This window comes from Mercenaria mercenaria, chromosome 10, assembly GCF_021730395.1.
Source record: "Mercenaria mercenaria strain notata chromosome 10, MADL_Memer_1, whole genome shotgun sequence".
Taxonomy (NCBI): Eukaryota; Metazoa; Mollusca; class Bivalvia; order Venerida; family Veneridae; genus Mercenaria; species Mercenaria mercenaria.
The window spans coordinates 36,029,092-36,056,991 of NC_069370.1; the positions used below are offsets into that span (position 1 = coordinate 36,029,092).

Sequence of the window (27,900 nt, forward strand, 5' to 3'; positions counted from 1 at the left end):
TTAACAGCACGTGAATTGCCTTGTTTGCACACGATTTTTCTCCCGTTAATACATGGGCGGATCCAGTGAAAAAAGTAGTTTTTATGCAAGAATTAGCGGCAGACGATTTTGCGACATTTAGCGGTGGTTGCGACATTTAACGTCAACCTTGCGACATCTAACGTTGGTTGCGACATTTAGCGGCGTTGCGACATTTAACGTTGCCACAATATCTAAACGGCTGTTTACTGATTTTGTACTTATTTACGAACTCTTTGGACAGTATTACAATACAAACTGTCTTCTAGACATTAAGCTCAATGAACTGGTGTTGGTTTTTTATTAATCTTTTCATTAAATTAAATTCTTATTTCTTAAAGACACTGTTAAGCCTATATATTTATACAATACTTTAAACAGACCCGAGTTGATGGTCCCTGAAAATGCCTCTCTTATACCTTACTCCGAGGTAAAAGATGAAAAATGACAAAAGTTTTTCAGTGGCATATAGTGTCCTCCCTCCATGTGCAAAGCTTCCATAAATATTAAAAAAATGTTTTTACAGATTTTGAAAGTTGACCTTTGTTGTACCGACAATGTGGGTATCTACGATGGTGAAGGGCCTGACAGCCCTTTACTGATGCTAGTAGAAAAGGATACGGAACCCACTTTTGTCACATCAACAGGAAACATAATGTACGTGCACATGAATCTACAACAACACTGGAGCTGCACGGGTTTATTAATGAAATATTTCGAAGGTAATCAATAATTTCTAAAGTAATGAAATCTGTCAGAATATCCTGCGAAAGCATAGAACGTAACCAAGCAAAGTTAAAGCAGACTCGGTTTACATACTCCAGCCCCCGCCCCAGAACCGACTCAAATGGAATTGTATTATTACAGAATACAACTTGAGTATATTCCATGATCCAGAAAGGACCAGAATGTACAACACTTGAATCCAGATACGGAGATACTGTTTAAGACCATCACACAGCATAAGACTGTGGTTGTGATAGTTAATCGTATATTTGTGAAATTAAACTTGCAGCAGAAACACTGTGTAAAAAGGACGATATTGTGGACACTCACCTTTCATATTTTGAGCTTACAACCATGATTTTAAGGGAATAAGGAATATTAGTGTAAAAATTGAAAGACTGGAGTAAGCTCCAGATATTTCTGTTTGACATTATACTGAATTTAAATTTGCTATAAATCATGCTACAATATATACAAGATAGAAGTCTATCATAACCTTTAGTACAATAACGTTCTTTGCATAGATACCATGAAATACACTTGACAAAAATGATAATGATACATTTACAAATGTGATTCTAAGTTTATTGATAGCCGCCACCGGTAACCAATATAGGCTATTCCTCCAAAAAGGCATTAGTAATTTCAGGTGTACTTATCAAGTGGTAACTACCCATTTGTCCAGTGATACACAATGTATATTAGTTTGCTCTGTCCATGCAGATGCCAGCTGCTGTCTGAAATAAAGCAGGGAGAGGCGTAAAACTAACTAAATCAAGACAGTTGTCATATGAGCATAACTGTATCGATTTTACTTAAAAATACAAATCAAATTAAACGTTTCTTTTTCAGGTTGCGATGTAACCATGACAACAGATTCTGGAGAAATAAGATCACCTGGGTATAACGTCAGCCCATACCCAGATATAATGACATGCACTTGGCTAATAAACCCTTCTTCAGACAAAAGTGTAAGACTGATATTCACAGATTTTCAAACGGAGGAAGACATGGATTTTTTAAAGGTATGTAATTAGTGGTACATTGCTAAAAGAGAGACCTTTTGGCAAGTGTGATTATTTGGTTAAATGCATTTCTAAATCAAGATATATAATGTCATAAGTGATAGATTTATTCGTGATCGTAGGGGCCTCCGTGGTCGAGTGGTAAATGTATCTGACATTGGTTCACTTGCCTCTCTCCAATGTGGATTCGAGGCTAGCTCGGGGCATTAAATCCTACTTGTGATGAAGCGATCCAGCTGGCTTATGAAGGTCAATGGTTCTACTCAGGTATCCGTCTGTGTTGAAATAATACATGGAGGGGCTTCTGGGGTCTTTCTCCTCCATCAAAGGCTGTCGCCATATGACCTAAATTTTGTTGGTGTGATATTAAGTCCCAGCAAAAATTTCCTGGAATAGAATACAGTGCGACCGCCATAGAACGCCCATCACTGTGGAGGCAAAAATGTTTGTTTTACAGAGATAGTTGTTCTTTAAAGCTTAATTATCTAAGAATCTTTTTATTGGAAGCAAACTACGTAACCTACTGTTGTTTGCTCTTCGGAAGTGTTTTAACAGAAGTTCCACAGTATTTGTTCAAATTGTCTCGATCTCCGCACTAATGTTAATATAGTATCAACTTTATCATCTATTATAAAAATACTGCAGAAAAATCGATAATAATTTTATTTATGTGGCTTTTAATTGTTTGTCATATCTTTCACAGTAGGACTTTGTAACTGCTCAATTATTCGAACAAACATGTTTAAAGGTAGCCATGAAAGAAATGATATTTTTCATACTTTTTTTAACATGTCAGATTTATAAAGGGTCGAGTGCCCAGGGCGAGGCTGTACACGTTGGATCTGGGTACTCTGGACATGATTTACCTGTCACACTGACGTCAACAAATGGCATTTACCTAGTCTTTGAGACAAGCGCCATTAATAATTCTCGTGGATTTCGGGCAGAATATTCATCAGGTAAAATTCTTTTTAACGACATGATGGCTCGATATTCTACCACGCTAACAGTTCATATTTTAATTTACCTAATACACAATAATTATCTCTGCAATTTGTAATATCATTAAGGGTCATATAAAACTTGGCTTCATAGATATTTGAACTGGAATATGATGAATCTTTCTTTTTTATAAATAGGATGCCCTCAGCTAGACACAGTGTCACTTGTTGTTGATCCAGCATCTGAAAGCTTCCACTCACCTGATACTGTAACTGTGACGTGTGCGGAAGGATATCTGTTTGGTGGAGGATACAAAGGGGAAACATCAGTTTCTTTAACATGCGAGAGTGACGGTTCTTGGAATGTTCTAAATCCTCCATTTTGTGAACGTAAGCCGACATGAAATGCCTTTACATATTTGTGATATTTTATTTCTTTAAACCTAAATTGATAGCATTATATTTAAATTTAACCTGAATTCTACATGTTGTATTTTGTTTAAAGGTCAATATTGCGGACTTGCACCAGACATATCTAATGGCTATAAAGTAACTGCTTCCGGAGTGCAGGGTGGTGACGTCATCCAGTATACCTGTAACCATGGCTATAACATGGAGGGGTCTAATTTGGTCACATGCCTTAGCAACAGTTCATGGGGTGTTCTCCCTCAGTGCAAAGGTCAGCTTTTTTACATAAAAAGAATAATGTATTAATCGTGATATGATATTTTCAAGAAAATTCCCATAATGTTTTATGTCAGCATTTCTTTCTTTATTTATTTTGTTTGTTTTATTTTGTTGTTATTGTTTGAAAATGTAGGACATCGACTTTTTTCAAAAACAACTTTTTAATAGTTCAACCAAATTTATCTTCTCTAGCAGTTTCATATACTTTATCTAGGTACATTTAGGCTATCTGAGTTCATCATGTAGAGTCGAACTGATATATTGAAAAAGAAACACTTTTTACAAAACAAAATTAACATTTTATTACTTAAATCGTCCCATTCCTATGTAGCTACGGAATGCCCCGCCCTTCAAACACAGATAACAAATGCCACGTTTGCAAACATAAAAGGAGATGGGATACAACATGATTCTGTGGTCAAGGTCACGTGTGCTCCATACTTTGAACTGATTGGTCCAGTGACAATTTCTTGTGAACAAGGGCAATGGATAAGTGAATTACCACAATGTCAACGTAAGTGTATATTTGTTTTTATGCAGTTATAAGATTCAGCGCTAATATTTGAAAAGTGTGACTAATTTGAGCATTTCTACAGTTTAAAGCACCCAAGCTTTGAAGTTTTACATTGTACTTGACTTTTTATCTGGTTTGGATTGTACCAACATGTTATCATATAGTTACACATATCGTACATGTTTTCTTTTTTAAATTTTAATCTTGCTAAGTTTCTATAATAAACTTGTCTATCTTTCAATCTGGGCAGTACCATTCACTATCCGAAGGAGTGTGCACTGAAAATTTACTGCTTGAACAGCGAACAGTGCAGACCATGATCAGCCTGCACGGATGTGCAGGCTGATCTTGGTCTGCACTGGTCGCAAAACCAGAATCACTTGCCACCAGCAGGCTAAAGGTTAAAGAATCATAGATGACTTTGACGTCGTTGAAAATTATTTTGTTTATTGTCATTAGTATTGTTAACTTTTCAAGGAATAAGGACATGTTTCAAATTGTAACATCTATTTTATTTCATGAATTGTTTTGAAAACGCCAAAGGCTTGTATAAGATAGAATTTTTAAAATGACATAGATATTGTGAAAAAAAGGAAGGATTGAATTCTAATTTTAAAGGATAAATCGAATGCGCTGTTTCGCGTCAATACCGTTAAAACCTATTAGCAGCTAAACTTTTAAAAGAACTTGATTGTTATTCATAGTTTATGGTATTATTCTGTCTAGCAATACCATGTCCCGTATCTACATTTTGGAACGCTGACGTTGACATGACCCAAAGTTTTGTGATGAATAATCCCGTGCACGTGCAATGCAACACTGGGTACTCCTTAGGTGGAGGCAATGCTGCAGTCGAGGGCACATTCAGATGTGGTGTGGACGAACAACCGCAGTGTCAGAGTAAGTTCAACTAATTAGTCTTTGCATTTTCTTAAACAAAACATCTAATAAATAATCAGAATTGGTATATATGTAGGTCTATCTGTATTGTAACAAAGAGATTTATAAGTTTGAATTATAATTAGGACAACAGTAATGTGTTACTATTTAAATTTTATCTGAATGAAATTAAACTTTCCTCGATTAGAACATATATGCTAACTTGTTCCAATTCTGATGATTGGTTTCAGACATCAACGAATGCGCATTGGGCTTGGACGATTGTGAAAATGCGGAATGTGTAGACACGGATGGCGGTTATATCTGCACGTGTCAGCCTGGCTTTGTTCCACGCGGCGGGAGCTTAACCATATGCGATGGTAGGTTTAGATGTTATATCTTACTTTAAAAAAAGATGTACACATGCAAAAAAATGATACTATGTTGGCAAGTACAAATATATCATGGTCTAATTTTGCGAAAGCTCTTTTAGCATTCAAAATTCCTTTTCTGGCTACACTTTCAATTTTTATATCTGTATTCATGGTATTATTTATCTGTAAACTAGACTGTTTGTTATGAATATCATGATTCAGTTATTTAGTTGTGTTATTTAACATAAATTCTCACACAGCTCGATGTGGTGGCCAGTTAAACAAAGAAGAAAGTCAAGCTATGAATATTCTGCGAAAAAAATAACGGTTGACCGCTGACCGGTAAGAGAGCATTATGACGTCACTTATGAAGTCAAATTGCCGCATGACGTCAGGTTCATTACTACTCGGATAAATGAAATCCAGCATAAACTTTATCAAAATATTCCAATGAGCATGTAGATCTATGATTGAAAACGATCAATGGATTATGCCTTCTTGTGGTTTAACGTCTAATTTACCACGGCTCGTCGTTCAGATGTTTAGCTTATTTTTCAGATGTGAATGAATGTGCTCCTGAACTTAACTTTTGTGATCATAATTGTACAAACACTCCGGGTTCTTACGAGTGCAGCTGTAATGCTGGTTATAATCTGTACACGTCTGCAGGATATAATGGCTTTGACCTTGGAAATGGTGAAGATGGCACCAAACCTTGGCATACATTTCATATAGGACATTCCTGCGTGTGTAAGTAAACTCATATAATCTGATCTAAGTCAGCCCGTGACGTAATTATCACTTACATTTCATTTCAGTGGACGGACCTTAAGGGGGTTGCGGGGAGGGGTGGAGGTGGGGGGGGGGGGGTAACTAGTCACGGATTGGGACTGAGTCTGATATAGAAAACTATACAAAACAAGAATCTTAAATGCTTTTTTGTCTGGACTTACAAGGTTCTCCCCAGGATTTTGTAATAGCCGGGCTCTTTAGAATTATAGCCGGGTACACTTTTTAGCAGTTTATCGCGATAAATATATATTTCATTTCAGTAAATTGAGGTGAAAATTTATAATATTGAAATTTTATGGCCGGGCGCTAAGATATTAAAGCCGGGCGCAACGCCCGGCTGAAAGAGCCTAGAGAGGACCCTGCGGTCACTTAACTAGTAACAGAAAACAGAACACTAGCTTTTTCTAGTCAGAGTTTCGCAATTCCATTCCAACGGTTGCCAAGATTCACGAAAGAAGCAAATTTTCTTCTTAAAAAGACGTTACTTTTAAAATCACTTTTAACGATGTTATAATTCTATTAATAATTTAAGAGTCTTTACGTTTGAGGCCCCTCAAGTAACTAGTAATTGAAGAATTATTTGCGGGGCGTCAGTCGGGACATCGAGGAAAGCTAATAGGTTAGCTCACCACCGTTATTCAACGAAAATATTATTTCAAATTGCGTTGAAGCAAACATGTAAACATTTAAAAGTATCTTGTGATGTTAGAAGGGGTAATGGTATCATAACACCAAAAACTTATATTTTCAAATACATGTAGTGATCAGGCAAATATAAAAGGGCAGAGAGCATTGGTCACCTTTACCGAATCTGGTACATGTGTTATTGAATTGTATACGTATTATTGAATTGTAATACATGATAGATACATTACAACGTTTGAAGATTGTACAATGTTCACAAATGTAAAGATTGCTTTGAAATTTTTTTCGATTTAAATTTATAAATGTCAGTAATACCTAAATGTACGTGTATGTATATTTTTAGTAAAGAAATGTGACCCAGGAATCGTACTTAACGTCGTTAGCGGGAATGCTCTCTCTTCGGCGACAGAATTTTTCTACGGTGACACAATTGAAGTAATTTGTGACTTGGGATTGTTTGCGTCTGGGACAAATAAATCTAGCATGACAACAACCTGTGGTGTTGATGGTCAGTGGAGCCAGCGTCCTGTGTGTGACGGTAGTAGCTTTTGTTTCAATTTAGAGTTTTGAGCGTTTTGTTGTTCAGCAAATATAGAAAGAACCAAAGATAAAGCTTAACTGCAAAACTCTAATAGTTATTGAAGGAGGTACAATATATAAAAATTAATTAGTATCATATATGCCATAATTTCATAATTATACTAGTAAACAGATTTATTATTTGATATCAAAACTGAAAACAAATTTGCTCAATTTCCCTGCTTAAAGTTAGACAGATCTTTATATATAAACTATTTCCAGACCCTTTGTCGAAAATAATGTTAACTGATGACCTATAGTACCCCAAAGGAGATTTGGTAGGTTTGCAAAAATATGGCCCCTTTTCATAAGAGAAGGGGACTTTTAAGTGACGCGTGTATGTGATCGTATGTGACCTCCCCGCAATTAAGACAATAATAAATGCATCTGAATTTTGATTTTAAGAAGTTGCATATTGTGACGAAACGTATGGATCAGGAGTCACACCGTCTGGTCCTATTCAGTATGAAGCAAAATACACCCGAACATGCACAAGGCGCAACGGGGAGAGGGTGGTCCTTGAGCGCTTATGCGGCTATGACAGAGAAACTGGGACATACAAGACGGTTGGAGATGTACTTGTGTGTCCAGGTAAGTCAAGGAAAACAATCTTGATGGGGAATAATAGTTCGAATTAGGAAAATATTTTTTCTCGGCATTAATATGTTAAGCTGATTGTTATGGGGATGTTTTTTTTTGTAAAAGTTATCATAAATTCGTTAAATGCACTGGAATTTGTCTTAGATCATTATTTGTATGTTAAGCGATGAATTTGATAACGGTTTCTTGTGACCGGGTTATTTTGATACTAAAGAACAGTGAGTTATTTACATGATAAGATGTTGAAACTTGCTTCACCAGAAAGATCGTTTAAATCAATACTTCGGCATTTTCCGGTCGATTACGTTTTCTCCGTACGCGATTTTGGCATTTTCCATTCGATTACGTTTTCTTCGTACGCGATTTCGGCATTTTCCGGTCGATTACGTATTTTCCGTAGGCGATTTTGGTATTTTCCATTCGATTACGTTTTCTTCGTACGCGATTTTGGCATTTTCCATTCGATTACGTTTTCTTCGTACGCAATTTCGGCATTTTCCGTCCGATTACGTTTTCTCCGTAGGCGATTTCGGCATTCTTCGTTCGATTACGTTTTCTTCGTACGAGATTTCGGCATTTTCCATTCGACTACGTTTTCTTCGTACGCGATTTCGGCATTTTTCGTTCGATTACATATTTTCCGTACGCGAATTTGGTATTTTCCATTCGATTACGTTTTCTCCGTACGCGATTTCGGCAATTTCCGTTTTATTTCGTATTCTTCGTACGCGATTTTGGTAGTGTACGACTGTATTGGAATAGAAATTACGGATTCACTACCTTACATAAAAACTTTTTGCATTCAGAGACAGACTGTGGCAAGGTACCAATCTATACAGGAATGAAGGCCTTTGTTACACCTAGTACATTATATAACAGTACCATAGTGTTTGATTGTGAGGGGCAATATCTCCGCAAAGGAATCAGTCCACTTGGTATAATGGGTGAAAATATTGTAAGATGCAATGAAAATGGCGTCTGGGAATTTGGTACTCTGCACTGTGAGGGTAAATATGTTGTTTGTCTTTTAGAGTTGTATAACATCTTTGGAAAATTCGTTGGAAGGCTCATTGAGTTTGATTACCAAGAAGAACATAATAAGACAGCGAATTTGAAAGGGGTTCCCACAATCCCTTATAAAGTCGTAACTGATTAATAATCGAAATCAAGGACATAGACAATGCGCATAATTTGTGTGAAATTTCTCTGCACTTAATATAAGTAGATAGTTTTGAAAGTAAAAAATTGTTTCAGTGTTACTGATGTATTTTCAATATTTTTATACGTCTTTTTTCCTGTATTTAACTAGTTAGGAAGAGATAATACCGCAACGCCTTTTCATTACTTTTCCAGCATAATCTGAAGATACCCGATGCGCAACTCTCATTAAAGTAGTTTTTAGAAACTATTTTAAATGTTAAAAATCCTCTTCAAATGAATTTAACTCGAAATATATGAAAAGATCTGCATTCACAATTAAAGTGGAATTATGCGCATCTTACTGCACATAGTGTGTTTTTGGTGAATGTTTTATAAAAGCAATTTTCGGTTGCTGTGCATTTAAGTGTGTTAAATTAACAATAATGCCGCGTAAGTATTTGAAGTTGATGCTTTGGAGATAATGACTCGGACTGAGTAAATATAGTTGTTTTCTTAAGTTGTTACGCGTGGTCTCCCTTACCTATTGTAGTGTTTCGAAGTTGAAGGAATGAAAGCTTTCCATCAGTCTTGGACTTTTATGTAAAAAGACTGCCCAAGTCAAAATAAGAATATTCATATTGAAAGTATTTTTTTCGCACTGGGAAACATGGAAGAGTTTGTATAAATGAATTAAATAGCTATAATTTCTCTACCCTTTTTACACACTCATCTATTTTCAACTGGAATTTTACTTGAAAAATGCGCCTAATTCACAATTAAATGTGTTTTTAGTAGTAGTACAAATTCATACTACGCTTAGCTATACATATATTGGATGTGCACTGTTTTTAGCATTACATACTGTACTGTTTATCAAGCATGTTCATTTTATTTGCACGTGTTTACGATGAAGTAAGTGTTCATATTTTCAAATATTGAGTCAAATATAAGTTTGACAATAGACAGGTATTTTCAGTAACAAACAGTACCTTTCGATCATACCTATCACTCCGTTTGTTAAACTATTTACTTGGTAAAAGCCTCCCTGTTTTGAATCAGGGCCGATAGGATAGACATGATTTTTTTTTTGTTAACCTAGCAATACTTTTTTTTCCGTAAAAGAGGTTTTTATAAAGGCCGTGCTATAATTTCCAAATCTGGTATTTATCGCACATATATTCGTTAAGCTCTGATGCATGAACGGCCCCGATTGCGTAACATAATCCACACTTGTTGAAAGACTTGCCGGTCAATAGTCAAAACTACTGCCTGAGCTCCGCAAGTGATGGAGGATCAACAGTTTTGACTGTTGAACGGTAAGCAATTCAATAAGTATTTTATACCATGGAATCAGAACTTCATTTTCACAGTTATGATTTTTAACTTTTTGACTTATTAGTAAATATAGCTCAGTAAAAACGTGTTAAATTTTGACCGGTCAACAGCACAAACTATGAAGCGGCGATTTATACAATAAGTCGTGTAATAACTAACGATACATTGGCAGGTGGACAATGCGTTGACCCAGGTTACCCTGTGAATGGCAACACAACATTATCATCTTGGTACCACGGTAATGAAAGGGTATTTACAGCTGCTATTGGTACAGTAGCAACTTTCTCGTGCAATGTTCCTGGTTATGTACCAGAGCCATCAGCTACTGCCACGTGCAGGAAGATTGGAGACAGCTTAGCAGCATGGGATAGTCCAGTGCCAACATGCATAGGTACTCTAGCTTATTTTATCATTATTGCATGATAATATAATAATTGTTATATTATAGATTCTATATCATATGTAATATGTGTTTCTACCAAGGATCATTATTTTTTATCCAAGTATAAATTCATACATTATTAGTAGTATAAGCTATATCACAATACATATAATCAGAGACAGTGTATAGACTACGGACTTAGAATTCAAAGTTTAAAAACAGTTCATATTTCAGACTTCATTAGTAATTTTGATACCCCTTGGAATACATTAAAACCTGAGTTTCGGATATCACAACTGTATATGTCTCGGAAAATAAATTTGATCCGCAATAGATGTATTTTCTGTAACTATACTATGAATGTCGCCAATGCAAATCCATTTTCGCGAAAAGCTTTAAAAGACTTTTCTGCGAAAAGACAAAATGATATATATATTTTTTCCGTTTGTGACGTAAAACATTTCTTTACAGACAGGGAGAAACCAACGTTTCAGGGCTGTCCTGAGGATATGTACGCTGACGCATATGCGCCTGTGTTTTATGATGAACCAACTGCCACAGACAACACTGCAGTGAAAACTATTGGGGTATTATATATGAATTCTATTTCTTAAATAATTTTTAAATACACTGATGCAAATGCATCAATGTGTTGTGACGAAGCAATGGTCACTGACAACATTGTCGTGAAAACTTTTACAGTACTAAGTGCTTTGGTTTTATTATCATAGTATTAGAAGGAACGCGAAAACTTTTAAAGCTGTTCTAGGTTTTGCAGTCTTATTCATACAGGGAGTTTCGATGACTGAGTGATTAAGGTCTTAGCTTTAAATCACTTGCCCTCGTCGAAGTGGGTTCGAAAAATCGCTTTGTGGTGTAAAATTCCTCATGTGAGAAAGTCATCCAACTTGCTTTCGGAAGTTCGGTTATTCTACTCAGTTGCCCTCCCTTGTCTGAAACTATGCTTGGAGGGACACCTTAGCTCTTCCTCCTCTATTCGTTGGAAAAAACCCGCCATATGATCTAAATTGTGTAGACTGTTTGACTCTAAACCCAGAATAAGCAAAGCTTGTTCGTTTAGACATATGAGCCGCGCCATGAGAAAACCAACATAGTGGCTTTGCGACCAGCATGGATCCAGACCAGCCTGCGCGTCCGCGCAGTCTGGTCAGGATCCATGCTGTTCGCTAACGGTTTCTGTAATTGCAATAGGGTTCGAAAGCGAACTGCATGGATCCTGACCAGACTGCGTGGATGCGCAGGCTGGTCTGGATCCATGCTGGTCGCAAAGCCACTATGTTGATTTTCTCATGGCGCGGCTCAATTATGTATTTATGTATGTGTATGTGATATTTTTTCTTATTAAAATAACACTGCGCTTAGCTCCTTCATTGGATCGTAGCTTTTTCAGGGCTCTAAGCTTTCTCAGTATTCAAAGTTTTCTCAGGGTTATACTTTTTCAGGATTCTTAGGTTTTCAAGGTTTTAAGCTTTTTCAGGGTTCTTATCTTCTTCAGGGCTCTTTGCTTTCTGAAGGTTATTCGCTTTATCGGGGTTCTAAGTATTTCAGGGTTCTTTGCTTTTCTGGGAACTAAGCTTCTCCGGGTTCTTAGCTTTCTCATAGTGTTTTACTTTTTTATTGCTCTTAGCTTTCTCAAGGTTCTAGGCTTTCTCAGTGTTATAAACTTTTTTTAGGGTTCATAGCTTTCTCAGGGTTCTTAACTCTTCCAGGGTTCTTAGTTTTCTCAGGGCTCTTTACTCTCTCAGGGTTCTTCACTTTCTTGGTGTTCTTAAATTTTAACTTTTTCAGGAATCTTATCTTTCTCAGGAATCTTAGCTTTCTCAGGGTTCTTAACTGTTTCAGGGTTCTTAGCTTCCTCAAGTCTCTAAGCTTTTTTCAGGAGTCTGTACTTTTTTAGGGTGCTTAGCTTTCTCAGAGTTCTTAGCTTCTAACAGTTCTTAGCTTTCTCAGAGTTCTTAGCTTTCCGGAGGTTCTTTGCTTTTTCAGAGTTCTTATTTTTTGACGGTTCTTGGCTTTCTGAAGGATTTTAGCTTTCATGAGGTTTCTAAATTTCTTCTGGGTTCTTAGCTTTCACAGATTCTTAGCTTTCAATGGGTTCTTTAGTTTTTCAGGGTTCTTCGCTTTTCACAGGATTCTTAGAGCTTTCTCAGACTTCGAAGCTTTCTCTGAGTTCTTAACTTTCTCAGAGTTCTTAACTTGGTCAGGATTCTTTGCTTTCTCTGTGTTCTTAACATTTCAGTGTTCTTAATTTTCTTAGGGTTCTTACTTTTTCGAGGTTATTAGCTTTCTAAAAGTTCTTAACTTTCTCAAGGTTCTTAGCTTTCCCGTCATTGATCTTAGCTGTCCCTGGGTTTTTAGCTTTCTCAGGGTTCTTAACTTTCTCAGCGTTCTTAGCTTTCTAGGGTTCTTATCTTTCTCATCGTGGTTCCTTGCTGTCCCTTGGATTTTAGCTTTCTCAGGGTTCTTAACTTGGTCAGGATTCTTTGCTTTCTCAGGATTCTTAACCTCTCAGAGCTCTTCTCAGGGTTATTAGTTTTTCAGGGTTCTTAGCTTTCCAAAGGTTCCTAACTTTGCCAGGGTCTTAGCTTTCTCGTGGTTCTTAGCTGTTTCGGGGTTTTAGCTTTCTCGGGGTTCTTAACTTTTTCAGGGTTCTTAACTTTTTCAGTGTTCTTAGATTTCTCGGAGTTCTTAATTTCCCAAGGGTTCTTAGCGTTCTTAGGGTTCTTAGCTTTCTAAGGATTTGTAGGTTTTTCTAAATTCTTAGCTTTGTCGGGATTTAAAGACACGATTTCAAAATAAGATTTTCAGAGGTAACTGATAGATTGATCAAGGCAAAACCCACAGAAGCTTAACATAGATAATCAAAATACAATTATAGAAGAGAATACAAAAGTCAAGTCCGACATATGATTTCGGCATTCTACGTAACATTAATCGATGTAACTCATTGCAGACTTGGAGCGGTCTTCTGCGCATGCCCGAAAGTGATTATCAATTGTAGCGCACGGCAAAAATATGCATATTTTTGCATGTCCGCATGCATTTAGTGTACAGTATGCATAAAATACTGACTAAAGGTTAGGGTTAGTATCCCCATGGTTACAAAATATATACATTTAAGATATTTTCGTTCAAATTTAGTTAATCCGGTATGTACCGGAGTCTGTAATTTATACCGGCGCTCCAAGCTTGCATTGAGTCACAGTCAAAATTTTCTGTTATGCACGAAGTATGCCGAAATCGCATACGGAAGATACGTAACTGCACGGAAATTGCCGATTGTCATAACGGGTCCACTACTTTAGTCTGAGGTTTTAAAATGTCATACGCAATAAATCTTTTCTTTTTTTAAAAAAAAACATCCTGCATTTACCTGCGAGCATGTACAATCTTTGTATGTAAATATCATTGGCAGAGATTTCCTGAAAATTTTCGACCGGGTATGGTGATGGACTCAACAGTTTTTATTACTTACATTGCAACTGATTTCAATGGAAACTCAGAGTGGTGTCAGTTCAGAATATTTATTAATGGTAAGCCAGTCTTTCATACTTATTATCTTTTCTTTATGATAACAAATAATGTACATTATCTGTTGAAAATTTTGTTAAATGTTTATTATAGTTCCTAAACATTTTTATGTCTGTATTCTGAACTACTCCTAACTATAATTTTGAAAGGTACATACATGTATATTAAATAACACAGTAAACTCTAATGTTGAACACTTGCTCTCAGATGTTTCTGTAATTATTATATGTCGAAGGGCGATAACAGATGACTTAAGAAACAAACCATGTTAATTTCATCATTGCAACTCCTATTTCGCGTTACAGTACTCCTTATTTGTATATAAACCGTCATAACTTATTATCATTATTTTTATTATTTTTATTATTATTATTATTATTATTATGGTCATATTGTATGTACATTTATAATAAACTACATTACTTTCTTCCTAAAGACAAAAATTGATAAAAGCTTTGAAACGAGAAGTAATTCCAAATAATGCCTTCAAAACTGTTTTAAGTTTGCAGTTCTCTTAAATCGTGCGCAAATATCTCAATACTTATTTTGTTTGACCTTATAATAGACAATATGATAATATACAACTGTGAAAAAATCATTAAAAGCTACATTATTGAAAAAGTTCTCACGTGATTGTTTCCATTGAAACTTGAAAAAAAAAATCTTTTGTATTTCAAATCAGTCCAGCAGAAACACAAGCACACGACCCATCTTTTTATATGCCGAATTCTCTAAGTATATTATAAAGTTTAAAAGAAAATCAGAGTAGATCAAGTTCTACATTGTAGAAAAAAAATGATCCCAACGTGCAGAACTACCTTAAGGTAATCTAAGAAATAACTGAAGAATTGAAACCCAGTAATAGATAATTGTAAAACCCCACGTGATTTGCTTTAAAATCGTCTTTCTTTAATACTATCAAAGCCTAGGCCTGTTGCTTTTAACGTTTTGCAGTTCATCTGTCAATAAATTTAAATCAAAGTCAGCTTTTACAAAGAACAATTTTAATTATGCCCCCCTTTGAAAAAGGAGGGGTATATTGTTTTGCAGATGTCGGTCGGTCGGTCTGTCGGTCGGTCGGTCGGTCGGTTGGAATGTAGACCTATCCGTTTCCGGATGATAACTCAAGAACGCTTGGGCCTAGGATCATGAAAGTTGATAGGGAGGTTGGTCATCACCAGTAGATGACCCCTATTGATTTTTAGGTCTGTATGTCAAAGGTCAAGGTCACAGTGACCCTGAATAGTAAAACGGTTTCCGGATGATAACTCAAGAACACTTGGGCCTAGGATCATGAAAGTTGATAGGGAGGTTGGTCATGACCAGCAGATGACCCCTATTGATTTTGAGGTCAGTATGTTAAAGGTCAAGGTCACAGTGACCCTGAACAGTAAAACAGTTTCCGGATGATAACTCAAGAACGCTTAGGCCAAGGATCACGAAAGTTGATAGGGAGGTTGGTCATGACCAGCAGGTGACCTCTATTGATTTTGAGGTCATTAGGTCAAAGGTCAAGGTCACAGTGACCAGGAACAGTAAAATGGTTTCCAGGCAATAACTCAAGAACGCTTGGGCCTAGTGTCAGGAAAATTGATAGTTAGGTTGGCCATGACCAGCAGATGACCCCTATTGATTTTGAGGTCAGTATGTTAAAGGTCAAGGTCACAGTGACCCTGAACAGTAAAACAGTTTCCGGATGATAACTCAAGAACGCTTAGGCCTAGGATCACGAAAGTTGATAGGGAGGTTGGTCATGACCAGCAGGTGACTCCTATTGATTTAGAGGTCATTAGGTCAAAGGTCAAGGTCACATTGGCCAGGAACAGTTAAATGGTTTCTGATCTTCTTGTCCAAAACCATAGGGCCTAGGGCTTTGATATTTGGTATGTAGCAAAATCTAGTGGTCCTCTACCAGGATTGTTCAGATTATTTCCCTGGGGTCAAATATGGCCCCACCCCTAGTGTCACATGGTTTATATAGCCTTATATAGGAAAAAACTTTGAAAAACCTCTTGTCCAAAACCACAGGGCCTAGGGCTTTGATATTTTGTATATGACATCATCTAGTGATCCTCTACTAAGATTATTCAAATTATTCCCCAAGGGTCAAATATGGCTCCGCCCTGTGGGTCACATGGTTTACATATACTTATTTACAGTGTGCATATAATTTCTGTTCCTTGTGCAATTACTAAATGCATCAAGGGGGGCATTTCGTGTTCGACGAGCTCTTGTTGGTTTTTTTGTACCAAAGACTATGTGGACGATTTGCTTTAGTCCAATGTTTACATTACAGACAAGACGCCGCCAAAATTGTCTTGCAATACGCCACAAATAATCACACCAAACGAAGGAGACGCCCAGATTAACACAGATCTTTTTACCACCATGGATGACCGTTTTGCCGACCTAGTGGCATCTCCAGCATATGTGACGTCAAATTATGACGCAATAGGAACCAATCCTATATTGACGTACACAGCTACCGACCTTGCAAAGAACATTGCATCATGCAAAAGTCAAATGAAAATTGCAGGTAAGCTTAAACTCTGAAGTGAAATTTCTCCAGCGAATGGCGTCACATTAGTCTTTACATCCGCATCCAACAAAATCCTAAACTACAACCTACTTAGAAAGATCACGATTTCTCTTCCCGTTTTAAGAGACCATCTGCTACCAAAGACCACTTTTTCATTACATAAGGGCGATCTTTAACCTTTAGTCTTCTGACGGCAAGTGAGTATGCTTTTGTGACCAGTGCAGACCATGCTATGCATAGTAACTGTATAACAACCATTTTACCATGTTTTGATGAAAATGCTATATTGTGAAGACCGCGCATGAGAAATTAAAACGAATATGTCTCATAGTCAAGCAGAGTATTATACACATTTTGTAAAGCGACATTGGTAATAACTCGCATTAACAAGGAATCCAAAGTAAATGGTATAATTTGAATTACCATTATATATATCAGCTGAAAATGATTCAAAATAATATATCGTTATCAAGAAATTTTGCTTGTTTTCTTTTTTCCTAATACAGTCATTTTACAATGACTATTTTTCAGCACCGACTTGCGAACCAGACATCCTGAGTGTACATAATGGCAATATTGACTGCCAGCCGAACCAGCAGCTCGGGTATACTTGCACTATCACATGTAATACAGGCTATTATTTCTATGAGAATGCTTCTGTGTCCGCCATAACCATCAGTTGTGCGCTTGGGGGAGAGTGGAGCAGGGAATTGCCAATCTGTTCAGGTAAAGCTTGTTGGAAATGTTTGCAAATGAGCCGCGCCATGCTATACAACCAGCATGGATCCAGACAAGCCTGGTCAGGATCCATGCTGTTCGCTAACAGTTTCTCTAATTGCAATAGGCTTTGAAAGCGAATGGAAAACAGAATGGATCCTGATCCTGGCGCGGCTCAAATAACGTTTGAATAACAATATATTACAGTGTTACTTATGTAAACAGCACTTGTGAGGAGTGAACATCTCCATACACTCCATGAAAACTCATTTAAGATATTTTCTAATTTTACATTACCTGTCATCTATACATACTTTTTACCAGAAGTGTGACTTAGAGAGATTCATCTTATTTGTGTATAAACCTAGTTCAAGGTGTTGGTCCTGTTTTACCTACATATTTTAATTTGCTGATGCAGAAAGACGTAAATATATTTTTGACATCGCATGTTTAACATTGCACATTTTTTACACATTTTGAACACCGAATACGATTCCCTCCTTTTAAATCTAACATATTATGTCGCACTAAGTCTTAATTTTAGATGGTACATGAGATTTTGTGAAAGGTGCCTCTTTGATCACAAATGTATTTTTCTACATAGAAATGGACATTTCTTTTGTTATAATATAAGTTAAGTAAATTTTTCAGTTACTGAAACCATATATCTGTTATTTTGGGTCAAATAAGGAAATAACATTGTTTCTTTTTGGCACATAACTTAAAATCTACAGATATTTTCCCGCGGGATAGTTTGTCCTTCTGGGGCTTTTTTCCTGTTGGCTATTGTTGGAGAAACAGCCATTGGATTTTTTTTTGGAAGACTAAATTCCTTCATTATAAGTAATAATATTGTATTCAAAGTATTCTTTGATCATTCTTCGGTTGCAATCAGTTATTGTGGAAATTAGGATGTTTTAAATAATCGATGAGCGGTATTCTTCAACAGCAACTGCCTTTTTAACTAATCGTACTTAAATCCAGCGAGAGCATATATTCCTCTTATTGAAAGACTTTTTTAATTATAGCTTTCACCTCCCTAATGGGATTTACTTCTCATTGGAGAGGGTATTCCTAAACAAAATGATTACCTCAAGTCAGCAGGAAAAACAATAAGGAAAAAAGATAGATGAAACACTTACATATCTCTTCTTCAATTATTAGCGAAACAAAGAGCAAATCCCCGTGGAAGGAAAGTTTTCCCACTGTATAGTTTATGTGAAAATAAATTTGTTCGTTCATTTGTTCAGTGAAAATATCAAAATATCAGTTACTGGTTCTAATGTTTTGTTCATTATGGTTTTGTCAACCGAATGTTTTAGCCATCGTTTCCCCGAAAAAATTCTCACTGGTCGGTATTTGATAATAGTATGTAATTTTTCAAACCAAGTCTGCTATTATTCTGCTTGATTGCATTCTTTTTTACAGATTTTATTTTTCTGGAGACCTCCGTAATTCGAAACCTCGCTTGGAGTACAGAATTCTTTTACATGAGGGAGTTGGCTTATAGACGGTCGGTGGTTCTACCCAGTTGTCGTATTACATATAATTTTGTCGATGTGACCTTAAACCCAGCAACAACAAAAGCAAAACTTTTCTTGCTCTTATACTTTACTTAACTTTCTGATGTTAATGCCGTCGTAACTTGTAAGTTTATACATAATTTATTTTAGGTCGATTGTGAAGGAAGTTCTACAACTTATATTTATCACTCTCGACACCTCATTCCTGATGGAATCCATCGCCACGGTGGTATGAGCGTACGTCGTAACTTGTTGTTAAATCGGTGCAGCGTTGTTATCACGAACACAGTTATTAGTTTAAACATGTTACTCTATTTGTAACTAACCGTACCCCTGTTCCTATTTTGCAGCTCCTGACCTCGCCCATTTTCGTTTATCTATAATGTTCAAGTATGTGCGACTGACATTTGTTGACGACAGTTGTGGAATATTGTATGAAGATAACATCCGGGAGCAGTTACTGCCCCTGACAAACTCCTTCACAGCACTATGTGCTAATGTATCATCGACGTTGATTGATGTCACGCCATCACCTAGCGTTCCTATTGAAGCTGAAATAATTGATCTTACTGTAAGTTCTTTTTAAATGTATAATGTTAACGTTACTGTTACGAAAAGAATCATTTGATGAGTACTTTGACTGGTGCACAACTGAAAATATATTAACCTTTACACTGCTGTATTTCTAAAAATGACTGGTCCATCCTTCAATTTGGGCAGCGCCACTTATTATTCAAAGGGATCTCTACTGAAAATTTACTGACGAGAAAGCTAACAGTGCAGATCTGTACAGATTGTTCTTGGTCCGCTTTGGACGCAACAGCAGTTGAGCCGAAGAGATTCAATTTTAACTGTGAAACTTTCAATGTGATACTTTTTTGACATCATGGATATTTCTTTGTAGTGATCAAAGATAACTTTATAAGACCAGAGACCATTGCCGTAGCGACTATAAAAGCAACATAGACACTTCCTTCGGTCATCCTTTTCTTCCACATTTGCCTCGGCCGATTTTTTCTGCTTCAGTTTACATAAGTTTATTTTTTAAAGTTGTGTATTAGTCGCTCGTCATTAATCGTTGGAGAAAAGCCTAAACAGTTTTAAGGATTTTGGTAAATTAAGCCCATATGTTCGACATAGATTCTATTATCGTTATACATATATTTACCGATTATACAGGGTGTATTACAAGCTAGACTTACCATAGATATTACACCCGGAGGACTTACAGACGATGAGTACTTTCTCTGCTCCCAGAGAATATATCAAGCATTTGTCGATGTGACGCCATCCGTTCTGTCAATACGATATCTGAGAGGGGGTGGTGTTGAATGTCCGCAGGTTGAGATGGACGCATCAACTGCTAGCCAGGTTGCTGCAGAGTTTGTTTGCAGTAGCAACGCTAAGTCAACCAAATTGAACAGCGAGACACACATTTGTTGTAATTTATTTTTACTTTTTTTCTGTTTCTTCTTTTGTACTGCTTACTTTCACTTCTCGATGATTGTACATAGACCTACTTTGGGAAACATATTTAGAATTGAAACAATCTAAGAATACTTTTTAAATTTATTTCAAATAATTTCACCATGTTGAAATTTTATAAACGCTAAACACAACAGTTTCAATGAAATTTCCATTTTCAAAGCAATGAAAGTTTTACGGGATAGTTGCCTTGAAGTAGCTGTCCTGACAGTCGGCTAAATGTAATATTTGCATAACTTCTTGAATGGCTATAGGTCAATTAAATGTCATTGTAACACAATTATTTAGGTCGACGTTATCGCTGAGCCCAGTAGAAAAGACAAACAAGAAGCAAATCTTTGACACTGGACAAGGTTTCTTAAAAGGATTAGCGTAACGGTGACCCTTAATAAAGTGGGTTAGAAACATTCAATGTAAATGTTACCAGTTTATTATTTTTTCTCTTTCTCTTTCAAGTGGCATGTCCACCCGGGACAAACAGCACGGGTGGCACGTGTGTTCCTTGTGCAGCTGGATTTTACAATGATGAATTCTACTCAACCACGTGTAAATCGTGTCCACAAGAAACAAATAGCAAGAAAGTAGGCGCTATGTTCCAGAAAGATTGTTTTGGTGAGCTTTTCGGAAAAAAAACAATATGAGACACGCCTTGAGAAAACCAACATAGTGGCTTTGTGACCAGCATGGATCCAGACCAGCCTGCGCATCCGCGCAGTCTGGTCAGGATCCATGCTGTTCACTAACCGTTTCTCTAAATGTAATAGGCTTTGAAAGCGAACAGCATGGATCCTGACCAGACTGCGCGGATGCGCAGGCTGGTCTGGATCCATCCTGGTCGCAAAGCCACTATGTTGGTTTTCCCATGGCGCGGATCATATTAACATGACGTCTAGGATGTGTACTTTTAAGAAATATTACTAATAATTATGACTGTTAGAGATCCTCGTTATTGAGGAAATAAACCGTGTAGACAATGACAAGCAAAACTTTTAAAACTAGCGTATGAAATACATCATACATGCATCCCAAAATTTCTTAATCATTTTTAAACATTTGGTTTTTAATATTCAGTTTAATTGCGACATTTCTTCACGTCTGTATGAGTTCATGTGTTACAAACGTTTTTTCTGAATCTATAATATTTGATTCCAAACACAGGCCGAGGTCAGATCCATATTTGAGGTCACATGCAATGGCACTTCTACTGAACCCACATCTTCTCACAACGGTGTCTTTCCTGTTCCAGAAGTTAAGAATGTTGGGTTCAAACTATTTTTGCTACCTAGGTTGTACACTGTGGAATAAATTGCCTCCTAGTATCACTAACATTGATAATCTTGCTGTTTTAAAGGTTGTCATAAACGCCATCTCCAAGATCATTTAATATGATTATTATTTTTGTACAGGGAATATTTAAGTGCAATGTTAGTCTTCCAAGGTACGAATGTGATAGGTACTGTTTATGGGATAATTCGATAATTTTCGCGCAAATGTGAAATTTTTATTATGATACACTATATTATTTTTTGTTATTAGTTCATTAGAATACTAATTAATTGCCTCTCTATGTCATACCATCAGCACAAAGGACCACAATGGAAATAAGATATTACTCTTTTTGTGCTTTCCTTGGTGTTGATGTGCATGTCATGGTTATAATACTCATGTTTTGATTTTTTATTACTTCACATGTTATTTTATTCAGCTATTAGTATGTACTCCATATCCGTCCGTTAATCTGTCTGCCTGTCTGTCTGTTTTAAACCTTGGTTACGGGAACACCCGAAACAAATTCGTGTATATAAAGTTAGGTATTTTTATATTTGTGTTTCAGAGGATTGTGGTATGTACTTGTACAGTGGTGATGGCAAAGCCCCCTGTACGGACTGTCCGCCAGACACCTTCTGGGTGAACAGTACATATTGTGAACCATGCCCGGATAATACTTATACCAAAGGAAGAGGTGCAAGATCACAGGCAGAATGTATAGGTAGTCACCCATTTTATAACTGCTATATTCCTTAATGTGAAATGTTAAAAAAAGGAGAACGTATGCGTCCTTTTATTTCATTGCTATAGCAAAGATAACAAGATGGACTCGTATGATAACTTTAACAGTACAAGCTATTTCCTGAACTTTGGTACATCAATCGAAGGCACTATTTAAACAAGAGGGTCATTATGGCCCTATATCGCTCACCAGAGTTGGTCTGGCCGACTGACCTACTTTTTGACCCCACATGACCCAGTTTCAAACTTGACCTAGAGATCATCAAGACAAACATTCTGACCAAGTTCTGACCAAGTTTCATGAAGATAGGATCATAAATCTGGCCTCAAGAGTGTTAACAAGCTTTTCATGTGACCTAGTCTTTGATCTCACATGACCCTGGTTCGAACTTGACATAGGGATCATCAAGAATAACATTCTGACCAAGTTTCATGAAGATAGACTGATAAATGTAGCCTATAAAATGTTAACAATATTTTCCTTTGATTTGAGCGGGTGACCTAGTTTTTGATTCCACGTGACCCAGTTTCAATGCTGGCCTTGGAATCATCAAGATAAACATACCGACCAAGTTTCATATAGTTATGGTCATAAATGTGGCCTCAAGAGTGTTAACAAGATTTTCCTTTGAACTTACCTAGTGACCTAGTTTTTGACCCCACATAGTTCAGTTTTAAACTTGACTTAGAAACCATTAAGATAAACATTCTGACCAAGTTTCATGAAGATAGGGTCATAAATCTGGCCTCTAGATTGTTAACAAACTTTTCCATTGATTTGATCAGATGGCCTAGTTTTTAATCCGATATTACCAAAATACAATATTGACCTAAAAATCATCAAGACAAACATTCTGACCAAGTCTCATGAAGATAGTGGCATAAAATGTGACCTCTAGAGTGTTAACAAGCTTTTCCTTTCATTTGAATGACCTAGTTTTTGAACCCACATGACACAGATTCAATCCTGACCTAAATGTCATCAAGCCAAACATTCTGATCAATTCTCATGAGTTTCAAACTTAAAATGCTGTTTCTAAAGTGTTAACAAAATTTTCCTTTGATCTGACACCACATGATCCAGTTTCAAACTTGACTTAGAGATCATCAAGACAAACATTATGATCAAGTTTCATGAAGATAGGATTATAAATGTGGCCTCTAGAATGTTAATAAGCTTTTCCTTTGATTTGACCAGGTGACCTAGTTTTTGACCCCACATGACCGTGTTTCGAACTTCGCCATGAGATCATCAAGATCAACATTCTGATCAAGTTTCACGAAGATAGGGTCATAAATGTGGCCCCTAGTGTTAAGAAGCTTTTCCTTTGATTTCACCAGGTGACCTAGTTTTTTTTATCCCACATGACCGTGTTTTGAACTTGACCTAGAGATCACCAAGATCAACATTCAGACCAAGTTTCACGAAGACAGGGACATAAATGTTGCCTCTACAGTGTTAACATGCTTTTCCTTTGTTTTGACCGGGTGACCAAGTTTTTTACCCCACATGACACAGATTCGATCTAGTCCTAGAGATCATCAAGACAAACTTTCTGATCAATTTTCAGGAGGAGAGTGTCATAAAACTTTAATGTGGCCTCAAGAGTGTTAACAAGCTTTTCTTTTGATTTGACTGGTTGACCTAGTTTTTGATCCCACATGACCAGGATTTAAATTTGACCTAGAGGTCATCAAGATAAACATTCTCATTAATTCTCACGAGTTTCTAATTTTTACTGTGGTATCTGGAGTGTTAACAAGATTTTCCTATGATTTGGCGTAGTTTTTGACCCCACATAACCCAGTCTCAAACTTGAACTAGAGACTATCAAGACAAACATTCTGACTAATTTTTAGGAAGACAGGGTCAAAAATGTGGCATCTAGAGTGTTAACAAGCTTTTCCTTTGACCTGACCGAGTGACCTAGTTTTTTTTACTCCAAAGGACCCAGATTCAAACTTGACCTAGAGGCCATCATGACAAACATTCTGACCAATTCTTAACAGTTTCAAACTTAAACTGTGGACTCAAGAGTGTTAACAAGATTTTCCTTTGATCTAGCCTAGTGACCTATCTTTTGACTCAATATGACCCAGTTTCAAACCTGACCTAGAGATCATCAAGATAAACATTCTAACCAAGTTTCACGAAGATAAGGTCATAAATGTGGCCTCTAGAATGTTAACAAGCTTTTCGTTTGATTTGACCGGGTGACCTAGTTTTTGACCCCACATGGCCTAGATTTAAACTTGACCTAGAGGTCATCAAGACAAACATTCTGACTAATTCTCATGAGTTTCAAACATAAACTGCGGACTCTAGAGTGTTAACAAGAGTTTTCTATGCTTTGGCCTAGTGACCTAATTTTTGGTCCCACATAACCCAGTTTCAAACATGACCTAGAGACCATCAAGACAAATATTCTGACTAATTTTTATGAAGGTAGGGTCAAAAATGTAGCATTTAGAGTGTTAACAATCTTTTCCCTTGATTTGACCGGGTGACCTAGTTTTTTTTTACTCCACAGGACCTTGATTCAAACCTGACCAAGAGGTCATCAAGAAAAATATTCTGACCAATTCTCATGAGTTTCAAACTTAAACTGGATTCTAGTGTGTTAACAAGATTTTCCTTTGATCTAGCCTAGTGACTAGCTTTTGACTCAATATGACCAAATTTTAAACCTGACCTAGAGATCATCAAGAAAAAACATTCTAACCAAGTTTCACGAAGGTAGGGTAAAAAATTTAGCCTCTAGAGTGTTAACAAGCTTTTCGTTTGATTTGACCGGGTGACCTAGTTTTTGATCCCAAATGGTCCAGATTCGAACTTGTCTTAGAGGTTATCATGACAAACATTCTGAAACCTGTCTTGAAGATGTAGGTTATTGGAACAATATGCAGGTCTTTAAGTTTCATTGTAAAAATGTGGTTCTTATAACAGCAGATGTGACACGTGTTTCTCCTCCGGTATGGGACTTTCAGTGCTGGGCAAGAATGTTCTTTTTTACAAGTTACAAAATAGGGGATATCATACGAGTGTGTTTTCATATTGAATTTTTTAAACGAGTTGATATAAAATATTGACTTGCGAGACTCTGCCGAGAATTTTATCAATTCTATTCAACGAGTTTGATAAATTCAATGTGGAAAGACAGCAATATAATATTCTTTTTATCACTTGAAAGTTTTTCCTGCTGAAGTATCACAATATCATCATTCTGTACCTGTCATAGACCATGTCAATTCGACAAACGTTTCCTATACATGTACTTAAAACGACGTAAACTAGTGTATTGTCAAATTTATGTAACGGCTTTATTTTATTTCCAGCGACACCACACGTGTGATAAATGCTGCTCACATCTGTGCTAGATGCTCGTTTGTTCTTTTAATAATACTTTTTACTAATTGTATTTTCAGCCACATGTCAAGTTGGACATTTTTCGCACGACGGTCTTGAGCCGTGTAATGCATGTCCAAAGCACTACTTCCAGGCAGCGCCCAGGGCATCAACATGTACAGAATGTCTCTCCAACGAGATAACCCTGAATGCAGCATCTATCAGCTCTGCTGACTGTGTAGAAGCATGTAAGTGTACTACACCACAGGCCAATTTGTCAAATGCAAAAGATTTATTCAACACTGATAAATACGTAATGATCATAGAATACAAGTTCTTCTTGTGAAATATTTTTTCTCGTATCGAATGAAAAGATACTTATGTTCATGAAATGAAATGTTAACGAAGCATTAAATATATTGTTTTTTTTTCAACAACGTAAACATTGTGGAGATATCGCTTTGATTTTAGACATGCCAAATGAAATGCACTTGTAAAGAATTCATATGGAAGTTATGTTAGATTATTATCATATGTTAAGGTGCAGTTTTTAATATTGAATTATTCTGGAAAAAATGCAGTCCCAATACAGTGTCAAGCCAATCCGTGTCTACATTCTGGAACGTGTTTGGTGATCAGACATGATTTCTTCTGCAACTGTACAGCAGGTATATCATTGTTATCCATATTATTTGTTAAAAAAAGGCCCCGAGTTGCTATGATTATAAGTAACGTATTCAATAACACGTGTCTTCAGATCGTTATTATACAGTGTAATTGTAATATGTCAGTGCCATAATTCAAGTCAAAGAAATAAGAAACAGCAGAATCGAAACTGGCCGTAATCCTGAGAAAGCATGTATCATTGTGATCAAAACACCATACGTATAGATGCCTATTAAGTAAAGATCAGGAAAAACGTCGTAAACCAGACCTCGTTTGGTTGCCGCGAGATTTAGGTAAATTTTCAGATTTGCTTGTGTTCAAATATTCAAAGGGAACTGTTTTTGTCCAGTGTAGAAATAATTTAGTGTTGAGTTTAAGTTTTGCCATGCCTGCATTTTAGCAAAGAAATGGAAATGCATTAGACATTTTTATTTTATTTAAATGTTTGTGATGTCTGTGCAAACAGGATATACTGGGAGGAATTGTGAGACACCAGTTACTCCATGTGATGTTGGTCCATGTCTGAACGGGGGAGAGTGTGAACCCCTTAGTCTTACGGAATATAACTGTACATGCCCGGGTAAATATTTTTAACCTTTACTTTGGTAAATTTCTAAAATGGACTGGTGTTAGACTATTAAAATGGACTGGTCTATTCAAGTTTGGCATTACCATTTATTATTTGAAGGGGCGTTCAATGAACATTTACTGGCTGAATATCATTGCGGGCTCTTCCTTGTCTGCAGTGGCCGCAAAGGCAGAATCACTTACCGCCAACAGGCTAAAGCTTAACACAGTTATATCAGTGTTATAAATTTAATAATTATATTTTTCTAACAAAGCAAGGTACTGCATTTTTGTGGGAAATTTCATTTAATAATGCAACTTATATTTCAGTTTAAATATCACAACAGTAATCTTTAAGTGGATTCAGTGTTGTTATATTTTTCGTCCTTTGGGAGCATGGGGTCCATTCAACATATGTGTAATAGAGTTCAACTTAAGCCGGTACTAGGGGGCGTGAGAGGTGTTGCATATTTTATTACCTCTCGTGAACAAACTCAATCAAACCGAGTCTGCTATTATTCTTTCTTTTTTTTTTTTTTGGTATCATTCTATGCTTCCAAGGGATCTTTTTACAGACTTTTCATAATGTTATATCTAATGTCTAACATGTCGTTTGTTATATTAGTCTCGGACTCTGTTAATCACAAATTTTATTAAATCTAATAAAGATATAAGAAATAACTACCAAAGAGACTGCGCCAAGATTTTGCTTGTCAGTTTGATATTTGCAACAGTGTGTTATGAAAATACAACAATAACAATTTCAGTGTTTATGTATTATTAATGTTATACGAGCCCGCCATGAGAAAACCAACATAGTGGGTGTGCGACCAGCATGGATCCAGACCAGCCTGCGCA

The 27,900-nt window shown here is 36.5% G+C and overlaps 1 protein-coding gene across 1 annotated transcript in view; it reads left to right on the top strand.

The window, feature by feature from the left end:
• The window catches only part of LOC123559381 (uncharacterized), an 85,179-nt gene that overhangs the window by 23,520 nt on the left and 33,759 nt on the right, over positions 1-27,900 (top strand). The window contains exons 11-34 of the mRNA XM_045351121.2: positions 545-740; positions 1,597-1,769; positions 2,566-2,728; positions 2,909-3,100; positions 3,216-3,389; positions 3,729-3,911; positions 4,638-4,811; positions 5,042-5,170; positions 5,723-5,914; positions 6,945-7,139; positions 7,586-7,771; positions 8,587-8,787; positions 10,428-10,646; positions 11,109-11,224; positions 14,074-14,191; positions 16,486-16,725; positions 17,260-17,454; positions 19,319-19,539; positions 20,148-20,409; positions 20,910-21,065; positions 22,288-22,443; positions 25,890-26,057; positions 26,391-26,477; positions 26,942-27,055. Of these exons, the coding sequence (XP_045207056.2) occupies positions 545-740; positions 1,597-1,769; positions 2,566-2,728; positions 2,909-3,100; positions 3,216-3,389; positions 3,729-3,911; positions 4,638-4,811; positions 5,042-5,170; positions 5,723-5,914; positions 6,945-7,139; positions 7,586-7,771; positions 8,587-8,787; positions 10,428-10,646; positions 11,109-11,224; positions 14,074-14,191; positions 16,486-16,725; positions 17,260-17,454; positions 19,319-19,539; positions 20,148-20,409; positions 20,910-21,065; positions 22,288-22,443; positions 25,890-26,057; positions 26,391-26,477; positions 26,942-27,055 (4,210 nt within the window). The remainder of the gene's footprint in view (positions 1-544; positions 741-1,596; positions 1,770-2,565; positions 2,729-2,908; positions 3,101-3,215; positions 3,390-3,728; positions 3,912-4,637; positions 4,812-5,041; positions 5,171-5,722; positions 5,915-6,944; positions 7,140-7,585; positions 7,772-8,586; positions 8,788-10,427; positions 10,647-11,108; positions 11,225-14,073; positions 14,192-16,485; positions 16,726-17,259; positions 17,455-19,318; positions 19,540-20,147; positions 20,410-20,909; positions 21,066-22,287; positions 22,444-25,889; positions 26,058-26,390; positions 26,478-26,941; positions 27,056-27,900) is intronic.